The 22810-nt window shown below is 41.9% G+C and overlaps 1 protein-coding gene and 1 long non-coding RNA gene across 2 annotated transcripts in view; one reads left to right on the forward strand and one right to left on the reverse strand.

Annotated features, from left to right (window-relative positions):
- Positions 1–2303: 2303 nt before the first annotated feature.
- Positions 2304–16052, reverse strand: LOC115831695. Its single transcript, XR_004027204.1, has 4 exons — positions 15926–16052; positions 6330–6363; positions 2900–2975; positions 2304–2554 (listed from the first exon to the last, which is right to left on the reverse strand). It is a non-coding gene; the product is annotated as an uncharacterized LOC115831695 (long non-coding RNA).
- RASGRF2 (Ras protein specific guanine nucleotide releasing factor 2) overlaps positions 15346–22810 on the forward strand; it is a 271130-nt gene continuing 263665 nt past the window's right edge. The window contains exon 1 of the mRNA XM_030800810.1: positions 15346–16171. Within this exon, the coding sequence (XP_030656670.1) occupies positions 15884–16171 (288 nt within the window). The 5' untranslated portion in view covers positions 15346–15883. The remainder of the gene's footprint in view (positions 16172–22810) is intronic.

The raw sequence follows: 22810 nt of genomic DNA on the forward strand, positions 1-22810 counted from the left end.
CTGAAATGTAAGAGCTAACATCAGAAAACTTCAAAAAAAATAAAGAAAATCTTAGCATCCTTGGGATAACCCAAAGGGCAACCCAAATGTCCATCAGCAGGTGAATGGATACACAAATGCGGTGTGCCCACCCAATAGAATACGATACAATAGAATATGATTCAGCAATGAAAATGAACAAACTAATGACACACTCATCAAAATGGATGAATCTCAAAATCATTATGCTGAATGAAAGAAGCCAGACAGAAAGAGTGCAAACTGTATGAGTCCATTTATATAAAATTTTAGAAAATGCAAACTAACTCACAGTGACAAAGTAGACCAATGGTTGTGTAGGGTGATGGGGGAGAAAAGGTGGGAAGGAGAGATTTCTTTAAGTTCTGGGGTACATGTGCAGATGTGCAGGTTTGTTACATAGGTAAAAGTGTGCCATGGTGGTTTGCTGCACCTATCAACCCATCACCTAGGTATTAAGCCCTGCATGCATTAGCTATTTATCCTGATGCTCTCCCTTCCCCCGCATCCCTGACAGGCCCCAATGTGTGTTGTTCTCCTCCCTGCATCCATGTGTTCTCATTGTTCAGTTCACACTTATAATGAGAACATGTGGTGTTTGATTTTCTATTCCTGTGTTAGTTTGCTGAGGATAATGGCTTCTAGCTCCACCTATATCCCTGCTAAGGCCATGATCTCATTCCTTTTTATGGCTGCATAGTATTCCATGGTGTATATGTACCACATTTTCTTTATCCAGTCTATCATTGATGGGTATTTGGGTTGATTCCATGTCTTTGCTATTGTGAATAGTGCTGCAATGAACATATGTGTGCATGTACCTTTATAACAGAACGACTGATATTTTGGGGGGTATATACCCAGTAATGGGACTGCTGGGTCAAATGGTATTTCTGGTTCTAGATCTTTGAGGAATCACCACACTGCCTTCCACAATGGTTGAACTAATTTACATTCCCACAAACAGTGTAAAAGTGTTCTTATTTCTCCACAACCTTGCCAGCATCTGTTTCTTGACTTTTTAATAATTGCCATTCTGACTTATATGAGATGGTATCTCATTGTGGTTTTGATTTGCATTTCTCTAATGATCGGTGATGTTGAGCCTTTTTTCCGTGTTTGATGGCCACATACATGTCTTCTTTTGAGATGTGTCTGTTCATATCCTTTACCCACTTTTTAATGGGGTTGTGTGTTTTTTCTTATAAATTTCTTTAAGTTTCTTGTACATTCTGGATATTAGACCTTTGACAGATGGATAGATTGCAAAAATTTCCTCCCATTCTATAGGGTTGTCTGTTCACTCTGATGATAGTTTCTTTCAGAAGCTCTATAGTTTAATTAGATCCCATTTGTCAATTTTTGCTTTTGTTGCAATTGCTTTTGATGTTGTAGTCATGAAATCTTTGTCCATGCCTATGTCCTGAATGGTATTGCCTAGATTTTCTTCTAGGATTTTTATAGTTTGGAGTTTCATGTTTAAGTGTTTAATCCATCTTGAGTTAATTTTTGTATAAGGTGTAAGAAAGGGGTCCAGTTTCAGTTTTCTGCCTATGGCTAGCCAGTTTTACCAGCACCATTTATTAAATAGGAAATCCTTTCCCCATTGCTTGTTTTTATCAGGTTTGTTGAAGATCAGATGGTTGTAGATGTGTGGTCTTATTTCTGAGATCTCTATTCTGTTCCATTGGTCTATGTGTCTGTTTTTGTACCAGTACCATGTTGTTTTGGTTACTGTAGCCTTGCAGTATAGTTTGAAATCGGGTAGTGGGAGGCCTCCCAGCTTTGCTCTTTTTGCTAAGGATTGTCTTGGCTATACGGGCTCTTTTTTGATTGTATATGAATTTTAAAGTAGTTTTTTTCTAATTCCGTGAAGAACGTCTATGGTAGTTTGATGGGAATAGCATTGAATCTATAAATTACTTGGGGCAGCATGACCATTTTCATGATATTGATTCTTCCTATCCATGAGCATGGAATGTTTTTCCATTTGTGTCCTCTCTTATTTCCTTGAGCAGTGGTTTGTGGTTGTGGAAGAAGAGATTTCAAAGGAGAATGAGGAGACTTTTTCAGTTGATGGAAATGTGTCTTATTGTCATTGTGGTGATGGTTTCATGGATATATGAATATGTTGAACTTATTTCATGATGTTGTAGTCATGAAATCTTTGTCCATGCCTATGTCCTGAATGGTATTGCCTAGATTTTCTTCTAGGATTTTTATAGTTTGGAGTTTTATGTTTAAGTGTTTAATCCATCTTGAGTTAATTTTTGTATAAGGTGTAAGAAAATACAACAAACAGTTGTAGTACAGTGCACTCTAAATCCATAATGTATCAGTCAGGGCAATTTATACTAGTTGCTATAACAAGAAGCCCAATATCTCATTGATTTAATAAAACAATAGTTGCTTTGTTTCTTATGTCATAATTCCATGTGGGTTAGGCTGCCCCTGGCAGCTTGAAGCCAACCGATGATGCAGGGACCCTGGTTCTTCCATCTTGTGACCCTGCTGCCTTCAACATGTGACCTCCTCTCTTTTCAAGAAAAAGAAGATACGGCAGAGATGATTATGACCAGACCTTTGATAAGGAGGTGCCCGCCATGTCTGCCTACATCCCTTAGGCCAAAACCCAGTTACATGGCAGGGAGGTTGGCAAATATAGTCGTCTCCATGCCAAGAAACAAGAGTAGTGTTTTCATTTATCTATTTCACCAGTCCCTGCCAGGAGAAAAATAAATTTCTCTCCATCAAGGAGCTATGCACATAATAACATGTATTACAAAACAGAAACATGTTTCTGAGCCAAAATACCTATATTTGGATTCCTTCACAGTTTTTTCCCACAGGGCATTTGCTTTATATCTCTTATATCTCTTACCTAAAGAGCCTATTTAAGGACTTCTTCTCATGAAGGAATAGTTTCTGCACCAAAGGGGATTCCAAGTCTCCAACTCCTAGGAGAGAGAAAATTGGTTATAGTTTTCAAATCATTGCCACTGCCTCCCCAACTCCTTTCCACCTCTCTCCCTAAGGTTTCAAATCTTTCAGCGTCCAGTCTGAGCAAAGGTCTGCAGCTATGTGCCCTATGCCATCTGCATCTGCACCTGCCTGAGGGGAAACTGAGTTCAGCATAATGACACAGAGCCACCAAGAAAATTATAGCAGGATAAAGGGACTTCTTACCAGCCAGATAGCCTCAATTTGTGATCATTTGGACAGGCAGTAACAGTGACAAGATGTGAATTCAAGGGCTTTCACTTCCAGTTGTGTGACCTTGGGCAAGGTAAATCCTTCTGAAAGCCTCAGTTTCTTCATTGATCACAAATATGGGGGCAATTATAATACTATCAAAGTCGGCCGGGTGTGGTGGCTCAAGCCTGTAATCTCAGCACTTTGGGAGGCTGAGGAGGGCGGATCACGAGGTCAGGAGATCGAGACCATCCTGGCTAACATGGTGAAACCCCGTCTCTACTAAAAATACAAAAAATTAGCCGGGCGTGGTGGCGGGCGCCTGTAGTCCCAGCTACTCGGGAGGCTGAGGCAGGAGAATGGCGTGAACCCGGGAGGCGGAGCTTGCAGTGAGCCGAGATCGCGCCACTGCACTCCAGCCTGGGGGACAGAGAAAGACTCTGTCTCAAAAAAAAAAAAAAATACTATCAAAGTCAAACAAAGAGTTACTGAGCACTGTGATGAAACAGTGAAAAGTATATCGAAAAGCGATAATCCTTGTGGAACTTGCAGTCTAGAGTTAGATGCAGTGAAGCAAAGACAGTTAATATTATGCATTAAAGTCTACGATAGGAACAATATCCATCTTACCTCATAAAGTTACTGTGAGGATCAAATGAGGTCTAATAAATGTATGTAAGCTCTACATAAACTGTGAAATGCCCTACAAATGCTCATTACTGCCATAAAGCAAACAGGCCCTGATGTCATCTGAGTGGCATCACATCCCTGCCGCTACTCCAAATGCATGAAATGCTGAGAATTCAGAGAATTACCCAAATGTATAACACATTTGTATAAAAGTGGAATTAAATGAGATAGTCACACATGTGGAAGCATTTGGTAAAATCACATGCTACACACATGTAATTTATTCAAATGGTTATTTCTGATGTTTATTAGCAAGGACATAGCCTATGCAGTTCAAAATGCCCTTTCCATGATGGGATCGAAAAGGCTGCTGTTTCTCAGCCTTAAGTACATGATCCATGATGTAGATGACTATCAGCCTGTTGACTGCAACACAAAAATACATCTCCCTGAGCTCATCTTGGAAGGGCATGGGGGTACACTGGTAGGATTTTAATGCCCCAAAGAGCACATTTCCACACACACAAGAGAGAAAAGATACTTTGTACTTTGTTGCAATATTTATTCCCACCTGCCCTGCCCACGTTCCCCATTACAAACCCCATAAGGTCTTCTACAATATCGCTCTATCTTCATGCTGACATAACATATCACATCTTCATGGTTACCTAGGGGGCTTTCCCTGTAGCAAATTCTCTTGAGGCAGTGGGTCTCTCCCAGACCAAACCCAGCAGAGCTTCTAACCCGGTGGATGTGGTCCTGGGGCACCTGTTGACCTTTCCTGTGTCAGAAGGTCACTGACACTCACCTGTGGCGGCCAACAGCTGGCTCTGCTCAGAGAGAGATGATATAAGGGTCAGGCTTCCAAGTTTAGAACATGGGTTGATTGTTCTAATATTTTGATTTGCGACTTGCATCAGTCTCCTCAGGCGACTCCTGAGGTCGAGACTAGGCTCATGGTTCTCACACTTTTCGTGGATTGGACTACCTGTTCCATGTAAACACAGACACGTAATTAGATAATCCATTCTCTGAGGAACTGAATAAACAGTTTTCTAAACCGAGTGGTATTATTTATGGTGAACTTCAAAATGCCCAGGGAACAAATATTGTTGGTTTCTTCAGGTAGCCAAAAATAGGAAAAATAAGAATGAACAGACTTAGGTCCAATTCTAGAATTCTGTTTCTCCCTGTAACTCCAAGCATTTTAATGGGAGGTCATTGTTCCAACTCCCGAAGCTTAAGGCCTCACTCCAAGAGCTGGGTCTCCTTTAACGTTCTCTCCTCAATGTAGCATTGTTCACTCCTGCTCAGGCCAGAGCTCCATGCTCACGTCCTTTTTCTGTTTCAAGTCCCGCCCTAGGCCAGATGTGGTGGCTCACTCCTGTAATTCCAACACTTTGGGAGGCCGAGGTGGGAGGACTGCTTGAGCCCAGGAGCTTGAGACCAGCCAGGACAACATGGCAAAACCCTGTCTTTACAAAAAGTACAAAAATTAGCCAGGCATGGTGGTGCTTGCCTATAGTCCCAGCTACTCAGGAGGCTGAGGTGGGAGGATCACTTGAGCCCGGGGAAGGTTGAGGCTGCAGTGAGCCAAGACTGTGCCACTGTACTCCAGCATGGGCAACAGAGTGAGACCTTGTCTCACAAATTAAATAAAATAAATAAATAAATAAAGCCCCATCCTGTCCCATTTAATGATGTCATTAGTATGTGATAGACCTTGTTCTATGCACTCTGGACATATTAACTATTAAATTTTCATGAACTCCTAGGAAGAAAGTCCTGTTATTACCTCCACTTATAACATCAAAACTGAGGCATAAATAAGTAATTTGTCCAATATAATAAATGACAGAGTTAGGGCTGGAGCACATGGCACGTGTTCTCAGCTTTAACTTACACTTCCAGGCAACACAGGAGAAAGACTCTATAATAAAGAGGATGGATCTCTGGTCAGACAGGCCCGGGTTCAAATCCTGCCTCTGAGACTCACAAGCTTTACCATTTGGGAATGTTACTTACCTTCTCTGAACCTGTTTTTCTTCTATAAAATGGGCATGATAATAATACCTACTTTGTGAGGTGGATGTGACAATCAAATGTACATAAATCACCAAGTAAAGGATTTGTCTCCATTTCCAGGCAGGTAACTTTTAAAAGATATTACGTATGTATTTTATTTTAAAATTCCAAGATGCCACTGTACCTCTCTCCATCTAGATAGCCCACAGTTGCCTTAAAGTCAAACCCAAATACCGACTATTATCAGTTCTCTTGCTCAGGCCAGATACCTAGAGCCATCTTGACTTCACCTCCATCCTCCATCTTCCGACCTCTATATCTAATCAGTAGACAAGACTCGTTGATTCCTCCAATTTGGCTGGAAACATCCAAATGTTTCCTCCATCACCATTGTTAAAACTTACCATGTGTCAGGTACTGTGGAAGTAATTAAAAATACCTCCAGGGGTAGATATTACTATTACCTGTATCTCCAATTTAGTGGTGAGAAAGCTGAGCCTGTAAGAGATTAAGTGGTTTGTTCAATGTTTCATAATGAATATGTAATAGAGCAGGGATTGGAATTCACACTGTCTGATTCCAGAGCCCATGATCTCATACAATCTTGGCAGTTCCTATGGTTACACTGGACAACATGCAGCTCTGAGACGAACTGACGAACTAGATCTTGCAGGTCTTTGGTACAAATATCCCAGGAAACAGCTCATTTTGATTGAGCCAAATCAGGCACCCACTCCTAGGCCAATCACTGTGACCAGGGAGGTGGGGCCTGTAAAAAGGTGGCAGCCCCATTTTGAAGGGCAGGACTGTGGCCAGAAGGGGAAAAAGGGAGGGATGCAAGACGATACAAGGCCACTATGCTTCCCTACTCAAAAACCTGTCGTGCCATTTTGACTACTTGTATAAAGGACCTTGCAGGCCACCGTGATCTGACCTCTACCTCCATTTACGCCTTCGTCTCTCGTCATACCCCATCATACTTTCTTCTCTCAAACCACGATAAACTCCCACATTTCCTCTACCCTGTACTTTTCTGTTATTGGTCTTTCATTCTCATAGCTTCCTTAGTTAAAAATCCTTCATTCTCCAAATAGGAACGTTTTTACACTGTTGGTGGGAGTGTAAATTATTTCAACCATTGTGGAAGACAGTGTGGTGATTCCTCAAGGATCTAGAACTAGAATTACCATTTGACCCAGCAATCCCATTACTGGGTATATACCCAAAGGATTATAAATCATGCTACTACAAAGACACATGTACGCATATGTTCATTGCAGCAGTATTCACAATAGCAAAGACTTGGAACCAATGCAAATGTCCATCAATGACAGACTGGATTAAGAAAATATGGCACATATATACCATAGAATACTATGCAGCCATAAAAAAGGATGAGTTCATGTCCTTTGCAAAGACATGGATGAAGCTGGAAACCATCATTCTCAGCAAACTATCACAAGGACAGAAAACCAAACACTGCATGTTCTCAGTCATAGGTGGGAATTGAACAATGAGGGCAGGGGGCTGGGGGAGGGATAGCATTAGGAGAAATACCTAATGTAAATGATGAGTTGATGGGTGCAGCAAACCAACATGGCACATGTATACATATGTAACAAACCTGCACATTGTGCACATGTATCCTAGAACTTAAAGTATTTAAAAAAAAAAAATCCTTCATTCTCCAGCTCTGCATATTTGCCACTTAACCAACCACCCTTCAGGACTTGGACCAAATGCTCCCTTGATTGGGAAGCGGGTCTTCCCAGCAGAAAGTAACATCCCACTCTGTGCTGCACTGGACCCCATAGTCCTTCAGAGATGCCTGAGTCGGAGTTCCCCTGAGGGGGTTGTGCCTTTTATATCCATATGGCCAGTCATCGGCTCTGGGCTTCCTCAGAAAGGGGAGACATGATCTTGGCGAGGTGGCTGTCTTCTGTGGAGAACAATCACAGAGAGGGCTGACTGCCAGTAGAACTTCTAGTAGTAGAGCGTGGAATAATGAGGTGAGGAGGGTGAGTAAGTCTCTCATTCTGAAGGAGGAGACTGTAGCAGCACTTCACAGTCTCCATCACACTCTAGAATCACAAGGAGCTCTGAGGGAAGCTCTAAATTCCTCCAGAGGCTGAACTTGGGGAGGGGGCGGATTGTAAAATTCCATGAGAAAAAGAGATAAAAGAAAGTCAAGGAGCAGGTTAGAAAGTATAAGGGCTGGTCCGGGAAAGTATTTAAGGTTCAAATGTTTGATGTGGAAAAGAAGTTTCTTGAATTGGCCGGGCACAGTGGCTCATGCCTGTAATCCCAGCACTTTGGGAGGCAGAGGCAGGCAGATCACGAGGTCAGGAGTTTGATACCAGCCTGACCAATGTGGTGAAGCCCTGTCTCTACTAAAAATACAAAAATTAGCCGGGTGTGGTGGCGCGCGCCTGTAATCCCAGCTACTCAGGAGGCTGAGGCAGGAGAATCACTTGAACCCAGAAGGTAGAAGTTGTGGTGAGCCGAGATCGTGCCAGTGCACTCCAGCCTGGGTGACAGGACAAGACTCTCTCAAAAAACAACAAAAAAAGGAAGTTTCTTGAATTGACAGGGTGTCATTCTTTTCTAGCATTTATTCAACAGATGATGTTCATGGAGTCTTACTATGAGTAATATTCAGGAATGTTCTAGGTGCTGAGGATATAACAGTGCGGGAGACAAAAGCTATCAAGCAATTAAGCGTACATACTAGAATGTCAGGGAGCAATAGGTGCTACAGAGGAAAAGGAGGATAGGGTCACGCAGAAAAAGGGATAGGGTTTTACTCTAGTACAATGGGAAGATGTCGGAAGGTGTTGAGCAGAGAAGAGGCACGATAGTGATTTATGTTTTCAAGTTTCTCATTGGATGCTCAATGGAGAACAGACAGTAGGAGAGTAAGAGTGAATGCAGGGAGACTGCTGGGAGACTACTCCAGTGGTCCAGGTGAGAAGTGGCGATGGACTGGATGGGGGTAGCAATGGGGCTTGTCAGAAATGGTTTAATTTAATGTACTTTGAAGGTAGAGCTGACTGGGGTGAGAGAAGATTAAAAGATTCATAGATGACTTCAGGTTTTTGACTTAAGAAAAGGAAGGATGGGGTTGCCATATACTGAGATGAGGAAGACTATGGGATGAACGGTTGTTTCTTTGCAGGGAAATTCAGTCTGGAACGTGCTGAGTTGGAGTGCCTACTAGATATTCAAGAGGAGATGTTGAGTAGGCAGCACACGGGTCTGCATTTCAGAAAAGGAGAGGGGCAGAGAGGCTTCTTTAAAGCCATGGAGTGGATAAAATGATGTAGATAAAGAAAACAAGACAGCCCAGGAGAGGGCCCCAGGGTGAAATACTATTCAGAGGCTGCAAAGAGGAAGGGGACAGCCATGAGAAAATGAAGACACAGCAGGAGAATCAGAAAGGGGCTGGAGAGTGTGGTGTCCCAGAAGCTAAGTGAGAAGAGTATTTCAATAAAGACGGAGTGTTCAGCTGTATCAAATGCTGCTGCGATGTCAATGCGCAGACTGGAAACTGACCACGGAGCTTGGCATTGTGGGGACTGCAGGGGACTGTGACTGTGGGGATTGTTTCAGTGGAGTGGTGCGGATGAAAAGACTGAATGAAGTAGTTCAGGAGAAAATGGGGAGAAGGAAGTAGACCCAGTGTGTAGAGAGATGTCATAATAAGGGCAAGTTTTGCTATAAAGGGAAGCAGGGGAATAGAAAGGGGTTTTTACTTACCACTAAATCATGAGTATTTTCTTGGGTCTCTAAGAATTCCTTGTATATCATAACCTGTACTTTTTGTGGTGACACTACAGTATAAAAGTAATGCATGCATAATTTATACTACTGTATATAATGTGAATAATTACATTCATGTAGTCAGACCTTACATGTTCAGAGCACAGGTGAGAAGCCAAAAGGAAATCATCTCCAGCGGTCAAAACAATTCCCGTGTACTCCTAGCTATATTACGCACTTCACTCTCTAGAGGACTCTCCAAGATCTTCTCATTTTTATGTTTAATGAAGTTATATTTTGTTTCACAAAGTTCTTAAAAGCTTCATAGCGTAAGTCTTCAAGAAACCAGAAGATGACAATTAGAAGGCTAGGATGGAGAAAGGGTGAAGGATGCGGTTGGGTTTGTGGAACAGCTATAGAAACTCTAAAGGCACAGCTGTTCATGGCCACCCATGGAGAGGCACACAGCACAAGCTGTTGTGCTCAGTTGCACAGGTTGGTGACTGCACAGGGCTCCCTGCACGGAGCTGTAGCTATCCAGGGGGAGAGGCACCTTTTAGTCACATGAAGGTGTCATGTCATCCACTCATCAGGTTCATGTTCTCAAGGCTGTGTGCACCCCAAGGCTCTCTCTAATTCATCCTCCCAGAGGGTGTGCCTTTTTCTAGTTTGCATAAAAGAGTAGAGGCTAGCAATAGCTGTGGTCTCGCTCCTAGACACATTGTATTTAGAATAGTGACCTTAAATCAAGAAGATGCTAACTTTTCTTCACTTTTTAGACTGTAGAGATGCAGAGCTCATTTATCTTTGGTGTTTGAAGGACAAGCTTTGGGTATCTAGAACATTAAGTTAGTTGAAATATCATGAGGACACCAGATAAATGGTTTTATTAGCTCTAAGTAGTTCATTCTAGTATTTCGTAAATAAGGAATTCTTTTTGTTCAAAATAATACTGGAAACAAGGAAGGAATAATCCTTTTAGGTTTTACCTACTTGGGGAAGAACCTGGCTTTACTAATTAAGTATCAAGAGACAATACAGAATCACATATGTGCCAGAACTGGTAACACTGTATCCTGTAGAAACAGTCTGGGATTCTTGGTGAGTCTGCATTATTAAAGCCATCAAATGGCTTTAATCAAAATGACAATTCCCCAAGTGATCTTCTGTCAGGCCAATCAAAATGACATCAAAATGACAATTCCCCAAGTGATCTTCTGTCAGGCCAAGAAAAGGATCTTGGTAATACCGTGGTTTTGTTACAGGAAAGGGGTCCCAATCTAGACCCCAAGAAAGGATTCTTGGATCTCTCACAAGAAAGAATTCAGGGCGAGTCCGAAGTGCAAAGTGAAAGCAAGTTTAAGAAAGTAAAGGAATAAAACAATGGCTACTCCATAGACAGAGCAGTCCCGAGGGCTGCTGGTTGCCCATTTTTATGGTTATTTTTTGATGATATGCTAAAAAGGGGTGGATTATTTATGCCTCCCTTTTTTAGACCACATTGGGTAACTTCCTGACATTGCCATGGCATTTGTAAACTGTCACGGTGCTGGTGGGAGCGTAGCAGTGAGGACGACCAAAGTCACTCTCGTTGCCATTTTGATTTTGGTGGCTCCTTTACTGCAAGCTGTTTTACCAGCAAGGTCTTTGTGACATGTATTTTGTGCTGACCTCCTATCTCGTCCCATGACTTAGAATGCCTTAACCGTCTGGGAATGCAGCCCAGTAGGTTTCAGCCTCATTTTACCCAGCCCCTATTTAAGATGGAGTTGCTTTGGTTCAAATGCCTCTGACAGCTTTGCTTGACATAATCTTCCTCCAAGAACCCAGGGCTGATGCATTTTTGAATTATAGAAACCACAGGGAAAAGTCCTTGCAGAAACTCATGCAGCCCATTTACATTTTACTAACAAAACAGAGTTTAGGAGAAAGAAAAAAAATTAAAACCTACCTTGTGCATCTGAATAATAAGGCATGAGTTAGGGATTTTGAAAAGCTGTAGGTTAGGTTGTGCACTCCCCACTCCCCTAAACTTCAAAGCTTTAGACAATTCAGATAAAATTTCCCCTCCCACCTTTCCTTCCTCCCTCCTTCCGTCCTTTCTTTCCTCTTTCCCTCCTTCCCTCCCTTCATTCCTTTTCTCATCAAATTATCTGAATAATGTCTCCCTCTCTATTTAGTAGAGTTTCCAGATATGGCAGCTCATTGCTATTTTTCCCCTCTTAACTTATCTAGAAAAGGGGAAAGAGGCCACTTGCACTGTGATCATATGCTTTGTTGCCCATAAAAAATTTTTTTTTAAACTGGGCCCCCTCAAGAAAGAATCCATGCAATGCAAGAAGGAAAAACAATGAATTCAGAGAAACTTGTTCCCATCCTCTCGGAACGCAGTCTCTTTTTGGCAATCTATTTGATCAGCTGGGGGAAAGCATTCTTATCTACATAACTTCCTGATCCTTTGTGTTTCAGGATGGCACCATTCCAGGGATGCGGTTTCCATATGAATGGAGACTAAAGGCCCCCAGGTGCCCATCAGACACCTAATAGAGATAGCGTCTCTAGACTGTCCAGGAATGTCTGGTTGTTTTCATCTCTTACACTCTTGCAGAATGATCTAATATTTGCAAATGCTTATGCCCTCTTTAACAATTCAATGACCAAATAAGAAATTAATTTAGGGCCGGGCGCGGTGGCTCACGCTTGTAATCCCAGCACTTTGGGAGGCCGAGGCGGGCGGATCACGAGGTCAGGAGATCGAGACCACGGTGAAACCCCGTCTCTACTAAAAATACAAAAAAAAATTAGCCGGGTGTGGTGGCGGGCGCCTGTAGTCCCAGCTACTCGGAGAGGCTGAGGCAGGAGAACGGCGTGAACCCGGGAGGCGGAGCTTGCAGGGAGCCGAGACTGCGCCACTGCACTCCAGCCTGGGCAACAGAGAGAGACTCTGTCTCAAAAAAAAAAAAAAAAAGAAATTAATTTAGAAAATAATTTTCTGAAAAACTTGTATGCCTACTGCATATAAACTCACCTACTGGGTGCTACAGGGATTAGGGAGATAGCCCTGCATTTGAGAAACAGACAGGTGAGAAGCAGCACCTAAACATTAATCTTCTTCCTGGCTGGGTGGTGTCATACTTACAATCCCAGGACTTTGGGAGGCCAAGGCAGGAGGATTGCTTGAGACCAGGAGTTTGAGACCAGCCTGGGTAACGTGGTGAGACCTCTGTCTCTACAAAAAGTAAACAAAACCTAACCAGGTGTGGTGGTGCACACCCATAGTCTTAGCTACGCTGGAGGTTGAGGCAGGAGGATTGCTGGAGCCCAGGAGTTTGAGGCTGCAGTGAGCTATGACTTCAGCCTGGGCAACAGAGGAAGAACCTCTCTCTAAAGAAAAAAAGAAAGAAAAAGGGGGGGAGGAAGGGAAAGAAAAGAAGAAAGAAAATAAAGAAATTCTCTTCCTGTTACACTGAGCACACCAGGAACACAGGAAATGCTTTTTCTCTATATGCTGTACATCACCTAAATATAGTGTTGAGGACATGAACTAGTGATCAATAAATGGTTCTTGCAGTGAATTTCCATAATTAAAACCCACAGTAATCACCAGCCAAATTTTGCAGGAAACAAGCACTCCTTTCTCTCATTGTCCGGGGGCAGAGCAGGGTGGGGTGGCATATAAGGGCCACATAACCTTCCGTGGTAGGAAGTGATGTCAGACAAGAGGTTGTGAATATTTCATGTGGTTCAAATGAGAAGCACATTTAAGGAGACAGAGATGGTAAGTGAGACATTGCTTATTGAAGAAGAGAATCTTTCACATCTGAAAAAACTCAAGTGCATTAGAAGGTTTGAGTACTCATGGCAAAATAGTTTTTGTGCTGATTTCACACTCTTACTGGTTTCTACTAAAAAAAATGGAGCTTATCAACCACACAGGTGTCTACTCACTTATGGTTCTCACAGCTGGGATTGGACCACAGAGAAAGAAATAAAAGGCCTCCTGAGGCAATCACCAGCTCCTCTGCATCTAGAATCTGGCTCCAAAATGTTGCCTACATTTACTTACTGTCTCTATACTTGTGTCTTCTCTGAAGAACAATGCAAGCTTCCAGCTGGGTTAAACCCAATTTAGCACAGCACTGTCCTTTAGATATTTTTAAAAATGTAAAGAGAAATGACCACTGTTCTCACGCTGTAATTTCAAAATGGCAATTTCCCTATTATGTAGTTGTTAAAAGTGAAAAATTTTTAAAAAGGTAAAAGGAAAAAAAAAACCCACTCAGCTGTTCAGTGAGGCAGTGTTAAAATATTCTGCAGAAACAGCACTTATGAAACAGGCAGAACCCCTGGGGCTACCAATTTATGAACACACAACTGGCAGTACAAGACAGGTGTATTGTCGTAGACTCATCACCCAGAAAAGCATTATTATTTACTTTTAACAATAAACATTTTATGATGGCACTCCGTTTTAGTGATAAATGACTGGGGAGAATAAAAAATGTGTATAGCAGAATCAAATACAGGCCCTCCCCGGGGGTTTCACTGGCTTTCTCTCACAGCTGCTGGCTACATTATTTCTTTTCCACTTACATTTTACAGCATGGGGTTGGGGCAGGGGGTGGCTCTTGGTTTTCTGGTTGTACCTGTCAGATTTGTTAATCAAATGAATCCAGTCCTACAAACGATGAGCCTGTGACAGCTGGCCTTTAGGGATGGATTCTGCCCTGGGCAGCAAAGTGTCCCTTATTTGGGTATTTTTTTCCAGGTTGAAAACTCGGCACTTAAAATTTAGCATCTTACCACTGTGAAATAACAGGCATTCCGAAAGACCTTCGGCATCTGATGTCTTTCGGGGAACACTTGGGCCGCTCTCCTTAACCTTTACCGGCAGTTTTAAATACGACAATGCAGGTACAAGCAGAAAAGCCAAGGATGCGGGCTATGCAAAGCCACTCCGTGACTCTACCTACTACCATGGGAACGTACTTATGGATGTGGCATGTGAGTGTGTGTGTATGTGAGTGGGTTTGTGAAAGTGTGTGGATTCGTGCGAATATGTGTGTGAGTGCTTGTGTGCGTTTGTTTGTATTTTTAGGTGAATTTGTGAATGTACATATGTGTGTTCATCTGTGTGTGTGTATGATTATCTGCTTATGAGTCTGTATGATTGTGAACGTGTGAGTATATGTGTGCTGTTTGTGTGTCTGTATGAGTATAAATGTGTGTATATATTTGCATGTGGGTTTGAGTGAATGTGTGGGTTGTGTGTGAATATGTGTGTAAGTGAGCATATCAGTGCGTGCATGTGTGTAGTTCCTTAAGTGTGTATCTGAATGTGGGTTTGTATTTTTGTGCGCGGGAACGCACATTGTGGGTGTATTCGTCTATATGTATTTGTGTGTTGTGACTGTGTGTTATTTGAGTGTGAGCGTTGTGAGAATGTGTATTTGTGTGTCATGAGTGTGTGCGCGTGTGTTTTTGTGCATATGTGCGCGCATTGTGTTTGTGTGCATTTATGAGTGTATTTTTGTGCGTCTGAGTGTGTGCGTTGTGGATCTGGGTGAATGTACTGGTCTGCGTGTGTGTGGGTGCGCGTGTGTGTGCGCGCGTTGTGCGCGAGTGTGCGAGCGCGTGTGAGCGGGTGTGTGGTGCGGCCGGGCGCCTCCACCTCCCTGATCCGCCCCATCCCGGCGGGCCCCCGAGCAGAGGCAGCGGCCCGGGCCGGGGCGGGCGAGGGAGGGACGCGCGCCGGGGCAAGCGGGCTGCGCCACTGCCGGCGCCGCGCCGACTTTGCCCTTTAAATCGGTCTCCAAGCCGATTACAGCTGAGCTCCCACGTGACGTTTTACCTTCTGTCTCCTGGAGCGCGTTGCCCGAGGACAGTCCTTCCCCGGCTGCCGCCCCAGCCCGCCGCGGGGGCTCGGCTCCCGCAACTTTGGGCGAAGCGGCGGCCGGCTCGGGCGTCCTCGCGGGGCCGCGCTCCACGCGGGCGTCGGGGGCTTGGGGGCCTCCGGGGGCTCGGCCGGGAGGGTGGCGGTCAGGGCGGAGAGCGTGCCCCGGCCCCAGCCGGCGCCCCTGGCACCGCGCGCCGCCGCCTCCCGAAACCGGGCGGGGTGCCCTGCGCGCGGCGTGGGGAAAGGGGGCGCCCTTCGCCGGCCGGGACCTGAGCGGGCGCGCCCTCGAGGGAGCCGGCCGGGCCATGGTCGCGAGGCAGGGGTGAGACGGGCGGCCACCCGTGAGCCCCCCGCACCCGCACCATGCAGAAGAGCGTGCGCTACAACGAGGGGCACGCCCTGTACCTGGCCTTTCTGGCGCGCAAGGAGGGCACCAAGCGCGGCTTCCTGAGTAAGAAGACGGCCGAGGCGAGCCGCTGGCACGAGAAGTGGTTCGCCCTCTACCAGAATGTGCTCTTCTACTTCGAGGGCGAGCAGAGCTGCCGCCCGGCGGGCATGTACCTCCTGGAGGGCTGCAGCTGCGAACGAACGCCCGCGCCACCCAGGGCCGGCGCCGGGCCGGGAGGCGTCCGAGACGCGCTGGACAAGCAGGTACCGCGCGCCCTCTCTCCGCGGTCTCCCAGCCTTGGTCGCCGCACTCCCTTGCCTTCCTAACCCGGGGATCAGGGGTCGGGGGTCGTGAAAGAGTGCGGGGACCATGCTCCGAAATCGCCCCGCGGCACCAGTGGCGGGACATCTCCACGCGCCTTCCGATCTTCTTCCAGGGATTCTCCCATCTCCATACCCCTCCACCCCACTGCCAAGTGATCAGTCAGAATAGCGGCCCGACTTGCTTTCATTACCCTGGTAGAGGTCGAGTCGTTTCAGCTTCTCTGCCAACCATCTACTGCTTCTCTAGACCTGGCTCGCAAGAATTTTGTCTGGTGACATGTATTGACACCTGTTGGGTGTAGATTGGCAAGACGGAACTAACTTATTTGGAAAAGTTTGGTTTCTGCCATACCCGGCTGGCGCGTGTAGATTTCTTTGCCTGCAGATGTTTGACCACTGGTTGGGCTGGGAACAAGCGGGGCTCCCAAGCCGGACAGACACTTTCTGTTGGTCATTTTCAATCAGTCTTTGTGATTTCGGTCAGTTGGCCTTGCTAACATTTGACCTGCTGTGTCTAATTATGAAGGTAAATGTGTATTCATATTCCTCAGGATTAATATTTGGTAGCCACATTCTTGCTATGTTTAAAAATGTGGACATTTTTAAAGAACGCTTCTGTACTTTTAAATGAATGCTTTGAAAGTGAATGCGACCTTTTAATTCTGGGTCGTAATTTTATTAGTTTTGCTGTGTGCTCATGGCTGCGGGGTGGGGGAGAAAAACCCTTTCAGTCTTAGTGATTCCAGCCCCTCATTCCTGCAAACACAAAATTTGTATGTTTTCAATCACCGTTTGGTTATTAAAGTTAAAGCAGACTAATTTGATGCTCCGAATGTTCTCATTTAGCTTCTCGATCCCCACCTTGATATAAAAAAGGCTGATTGTTTTTGCTATTGCGTAAAAATATTCGCAGCTGAATTTTCCATGTAAGTCAGATCAGACAGCATCTACCGCAAACCACAGAGGCTGTGGGAGGTGCTAGCAATGGAGTGATCCGTCAGATGCCTACCTAACCCTTTGGGGCTCGTAAAACAATGTGTAAAATTAAGAGGAGTTAAAACTACACCAACCAGAAGTTTGGGTTGTTTTCACTATAAATCATTAACACACTTAAGTGATTAAACTTGTTATAACACTTATAAATCTGAAATTTTAAATATGCTCTTTAGTTTCTGAGGGCTTGTTCAGAGTCATTTGAAAAACTGGTTTCCAACTTTATAGATATAGATACTAGAAATATAAACATAAATTTCAAGTCATGCATTTTAGAATTTAAATTGGGAGAAGAGTTTTGAGGAAACATTTTTTTTTCAGGAATATATATAAGTAACATTCTATTGGTGGGATTTTTTTTAAGGTATGTGTTCCAAGGCCCCGCAGGAATCAAAATGAATAGGTTTCCAAGTGTTATTATGTCTAAAGTAGAATAGGATATTTTAAATTACTCGGGATATGTATCATTTACTTAATCTCAAATTATTTGTTTTCTTCATATTTATATTAATATAAGATAACCACTTTTGATTTCTTTTTTCAGTTAGGGGTGGGGAGTTGTTACCTGTTACAATTCATATGGCTCTCTGACTTGCTATTGTTATATGGAAACCAACATTTTTCTACTTGGAAAATATCTGGACTGTAATCTTCAAGACTGTTTTCTTTCTTGCACTTTAATAAGGAAACATAACTTCCAAATAGTTTGACTTTCATGCCACTTTCTAATGGTTGTCCTAAATAGGCCATCTAATGAAAAAATTGTTTTCCCTTTTTATGACCATACAAATCATGAGTATTTCTCAGTCATTTTATTCATCTTCAGGAGGTTAGAAATTAGAATCTTTGGTGTTTGTAGACAAATCTGAGATGTAGAGAAGCAAGCATTCCAGAATGGATAGGAGTTGGGTTGGGAAACCTTCCACATTTTGTCTTGCATTAGATGTGCTGTTGTGAGTTGGGTTAGCTTAGCCCACTGATGCTTTTCTCTGGCACTGCCAACTGGGTGTGTTTGAATAATTAAGAAGAAACTGAAAATAAGAAACAAGGAGAAACATTCTACCTCAAATCTACAGTTTATCCAGTTGGTTACCTTTCAGCTAATTTATGTTGCTGAGGTGCTTAGATCATCCAGACACTGAGACACGAAGGATCTGTGGAGGATGTGAGGAGAAGAGCACATCCCAAGGTTTGCTTCTTTCTCCTTATATGCTTCTGGAGCTTTCCATATCAATATCTCCCTCAATGTTGTCAACACAGTTGAAGGTTAGGGCTTGAAACAGGACTTAGTGAGGCAGAGTCATTTTGCTTCACCAAGTTTCCGTGTTATTTCTTTAAGTACATCTCTTAATCTTTTCTCTTTTTTTCTGTTAATGAAATCTCTGCTTTCTAATATGTAAAAATTAAGAGTTTGGCTAAGTTGGTTTCCAATTAGCTTTCAATAATGGCATCTTCTATTTCTAAGGTTATGACAGACAGTGTGAGCTTTTTGCAGTGTGGAGAATGTGAAAGACCATTTCACAAGATTCAGAGATTACCAGTGTTTGTAATAAATACTGCATCTGAAAAGCTGAGGACAAGCAGGTGATTGAAGTGGACGTTCTCATAAATTAGTTAGGTCAGCAGATGTGCAAACCTATAGTAACATCATTGCCTGAGGCAGAGACATTCTTATTACTTACATTGGAGGGCGACATATTTATTGTAATCTCCTTGACAGTTACAATAGTTGATGTAATTATTGCTATAAACTGCCTCTAAGCATTCTTGGGAGCTTAAATTCCATGTATCCTTCAAATGATTTTTATGCTTATCAGTTGTGTTTTTATGTAAGTTACAAGAAGAAAACACTCATTGGTTTGCTTCCTCTAAATAACAATTCAAAATAAGTTGGTTAACAACAACAAAAAAAATCCGTTTTTTTTTTACACTTGGACTTAAATTGTTTCCAGTTAAGCAGAAAAAAGAAAGTCACTTTCCAAATATGCTTAGGTTGTAGGAATATTTGCATTGCTCTATTTTTTCATAGTGTTCTCAGATTTCACTTTGATGAGTCTTTGGAGGATTGCAAGGCTCTCTTATAAGCCTTCCATAGTGACTACCTCTTTGGGATAGCAATGGTGATATAATCAAAATGAGATCAGTTAAAAACAATTTTAAGTGGTTTATTTTCTCCAAAAAGTGTTGTTCCTTTTCTTAAAAATGTGTCCGGTGGCACTTCTTTCTAGTTAAGCTCCATTTGTGGAAAATGAAAACCTTCCCTTTTGTTCCAGGTGAAGGAGAAAGGGAAGTTGTATTTATCAAGTACCTTCTGCATGGTAGGCTCTGTGCTCTTGGTGGCTGTTATCCTCTCTTACCTCATCTAATTTGAACTTCAGCTTTTGGAGATGATGATTATTAACATCATCATTATTATTACCTATTGGCAACACTGAAACTCAAAGACTTCTAGGGAGATGATCAAAGTCCAACTGAAGATATAAAGACTAAATAATGTGGAAGAGTTCCTTACTAAGACTGTATTTAAATCCACTGAGCAAATCTAGATGGATGGGGGCTTGGGGTATAGGATGTGAATCACTGTTTTGTTTATTCTTATTTCCTTTTCAAAACTATTTAAATGGCAGTTGTAATTCTTGAGAAATACGATTGCAGACCATTACATGTTCAAAGAAAAACGGGATTTATTTTTAAACAAGCAGTTTTACATGACATTACTTCAGGAATTCATTTACTTCGGGAACGGGGTACCTTTACAAATATTTGCATTTAGGGTGAAAGTACACATCCCAGTTAGTCTGCTCTGTGTAGGTAGCAGTGTCTGTCTTGCCTACTAGCAGGAGAAGACACGTAGCAAAAAAGCCACCTGGATTCTCATGTTTCTGGTGATGGCAAATGTTCTGTTCAGCCCGATTTCACTTGTTTTGGGGGGTAAAATATCTCTTTAGCCCTGGAGGTTTAAAGAAGTAGACATTTGCATTTGTGCTGAATTAAACATGTTGGTTTAATTTTAAAGGGATTAAAGGCTATGTGATTTCCTGTCACTTCATTACTAGTCATTTTAGCCTTCCTAAATTGACCACAAGCAGAGGATTTTAATCATCGAATGAATTAGGCAGAGCTGCGTGCGAGCTCCGAAATATTTGTGGGAGATGGAGAGTGTGGATGGTGGATTTTCATACTACTTCATGTTGTCTAATTATAACCAACTCAACTTTTGTTTACTGAACACGAAGGGAAAATGGAATAATGATATTTGCTAAGTCTTATACAATGTTAAAAAATATAATTTAGGGAACAAAATGATTTATTATTTAAACTTTGTAATTATCCTTCTCTTTAAAGTTAAATGAAAAAAATCTCATGGATTAGCAAAATTGAGTTATTTGAATTTTGGCTACACCAAGCCTTACTATTTAGATTGTTTTATAAGAATTCAACACAGAAAAATCCATCCCTGATGCGACAGATGTATTAATACATAAAAATGCATTATTGTTGTGAACAACTATTTTTCTATGGGTTTCATTAAGTGACAACTAAGCGCATTGTTGAGGGGTAGAAAATATTTGTAGTGTTATAACAATTTTTCCCTTCTTTTGACAATTAAAAAATAGAGAAATTTTTCTCACACTGGATGGTGACAAGACCTAAAGCATGTGGGATAACCAAATGTTTCTGGTTTTAGTAAGCAAATGTCAATGGTTCATTAAAACAATTGTTGATACTGCTGTCTGTTTAATGCAGATTGTATTTTTAAATTGATTTTTTTGTGCAGTTTTCAATACTACTTAAATATGCATGCCACAGTCAGTATAATTTTAATTTTTTGGAATGAAAATACTTAGTCTTTATGATTATTTTGTAATGAAATAAGTCAGATTGACCAACCATATGGATTTGCTGAAGTCTTGAATTCTACTTTTCACAGGTTTAAAGTGGCTTTCTATTTTTATACCTATTCATTTGTTCTACAAGAAAGGGATATATGTTTGTGTGTGTGTGTGTGTGTGTGTGTGTGTGTGTGTGTGTGTGTGGTGTTTATTCAGTTTGTTACCCTTCTACCATTTTCTACCGTTGAATATTAAACCTTTGTTAGGCGGTCATATATTGGAGTTTGCAGATTCTGACTTGTACATTAACATTTCAAGACCTGAGTTATAAATCCCATCTATCTATAATTTGGGGAGCTTTATTTTTCAGGACTGAGGATATGTAATGATTCTGTTAAATTACTCACAATATAAATTCCTCTTTGAAATTAGTCTACCTTAAACAAAGACTGTAAATAGTAAAATTTTATTGATATTTAAATGAAACTAGAAATGATATTTGTTAAGGGTCAACATAGCACTGTGTTAAATGTTTGATTATTTTATAACATTTGGCCTTTATTCTAAAATCTAACCATTATTCTAAAATTATTAATTACATTTTTATTGGTGCAACTTTTAAATTTTAGCTGATTGAGAAGTTATAAATACATGAATTTGGTTCCGCCAAAGGGAATATGTTAGCATTTTTGCCCAAGGAGTTAAAAATATAATTGTGTATATATTTAGAAAAAAACAGTAGCAGGTTTGTTGTTGTTGTTGCAGAAAATATTGGCATCGGTAGGTGGAACAGAGATGCAAAAAGCACATGTACTCACAGTTTTATTTTCTTACTGGCACTTGAAAAACTAATGATTTAATGAAAAATAAGGATTCAAATCATTTTTCCTAAAACTTATTACAGTGACTACAAAATGCTTCAAATATACTTTTAGGGAGAAAGCAGGAAAAAAATAACAAGTTTGAGTTGGCCTGTGTTTATTTAACTAATATACTACAGTGTTTCTTTTCTTTGTTAAAAAACTGTAAAGGAAGAAATGAGACAGAAAGTTGGGGAGGCCTATATAAGAATAATTTGCAGCTTTAGATTAAATTAGTCAGAATTTTAATTCTCATAAGATCTGAGAAGATAAAGATAAAACGATGTAAAAAAAGTAGTCCTTAAAAATAAAATTTATTGGCCGGGTGCAGCGGCTCACGCCTATAATCCCAGCACTTTGGGAGGCCGAGGCGGGTGGATCACCTGAGGTCAGGAGTTAGAGACCAGCCTGACCAACATGGCGAAACCCTGTCTGTAGTAAAAATACAAAATTAGCCAGGCGTGGTGGTGGGTGCCTGTAATCCCAGCTACTCAGGAGGCCGAGGCAGGGGAATCACTTGAACCCGGGAGGTGGAGGTTGCAGTGAGTCGAGATCATGCCATTACACTCCAGCCTGGGCAAAATAAATAAATAAATAAATAAAATCTCTCAGTAAATAAATAAATAAAAATAAAATAAAATTTATTGATCCTTTAGTGCTTAATTAAAAAACAATCAGGCCACAATTTCTGTTTTTATCTCTTATGATACTTACCAGTATGACATTGCAAAGACCTATGGTGATGGAAACAGCAGGGATGTGAGTGGTACTTTTTATTATTTTCAGGGTACTGAAATGTTTTATTTTGTCATTGTCTGATTTAATTTAGACAATGCCTGATTCATTTCCTGGACTGTATTTATGAGCCCATGCCATTTGTGTGACTAATGTAA

The sequence above is a fragment of the Nomascus leucogenys genome, chromosome 2, assembly GCF_006542625.1.
Source record: "Nomascus leucogenys isolate Asia chromosome 2, Asia_NLE_v1, whole genome shotgun sequence".
Lineage (NCBI taxonomy): Eukaryota > Metazoa > Chordata > Mammalia > Primates > Hylobatidae > Nomascus > Nomascus leucogenys.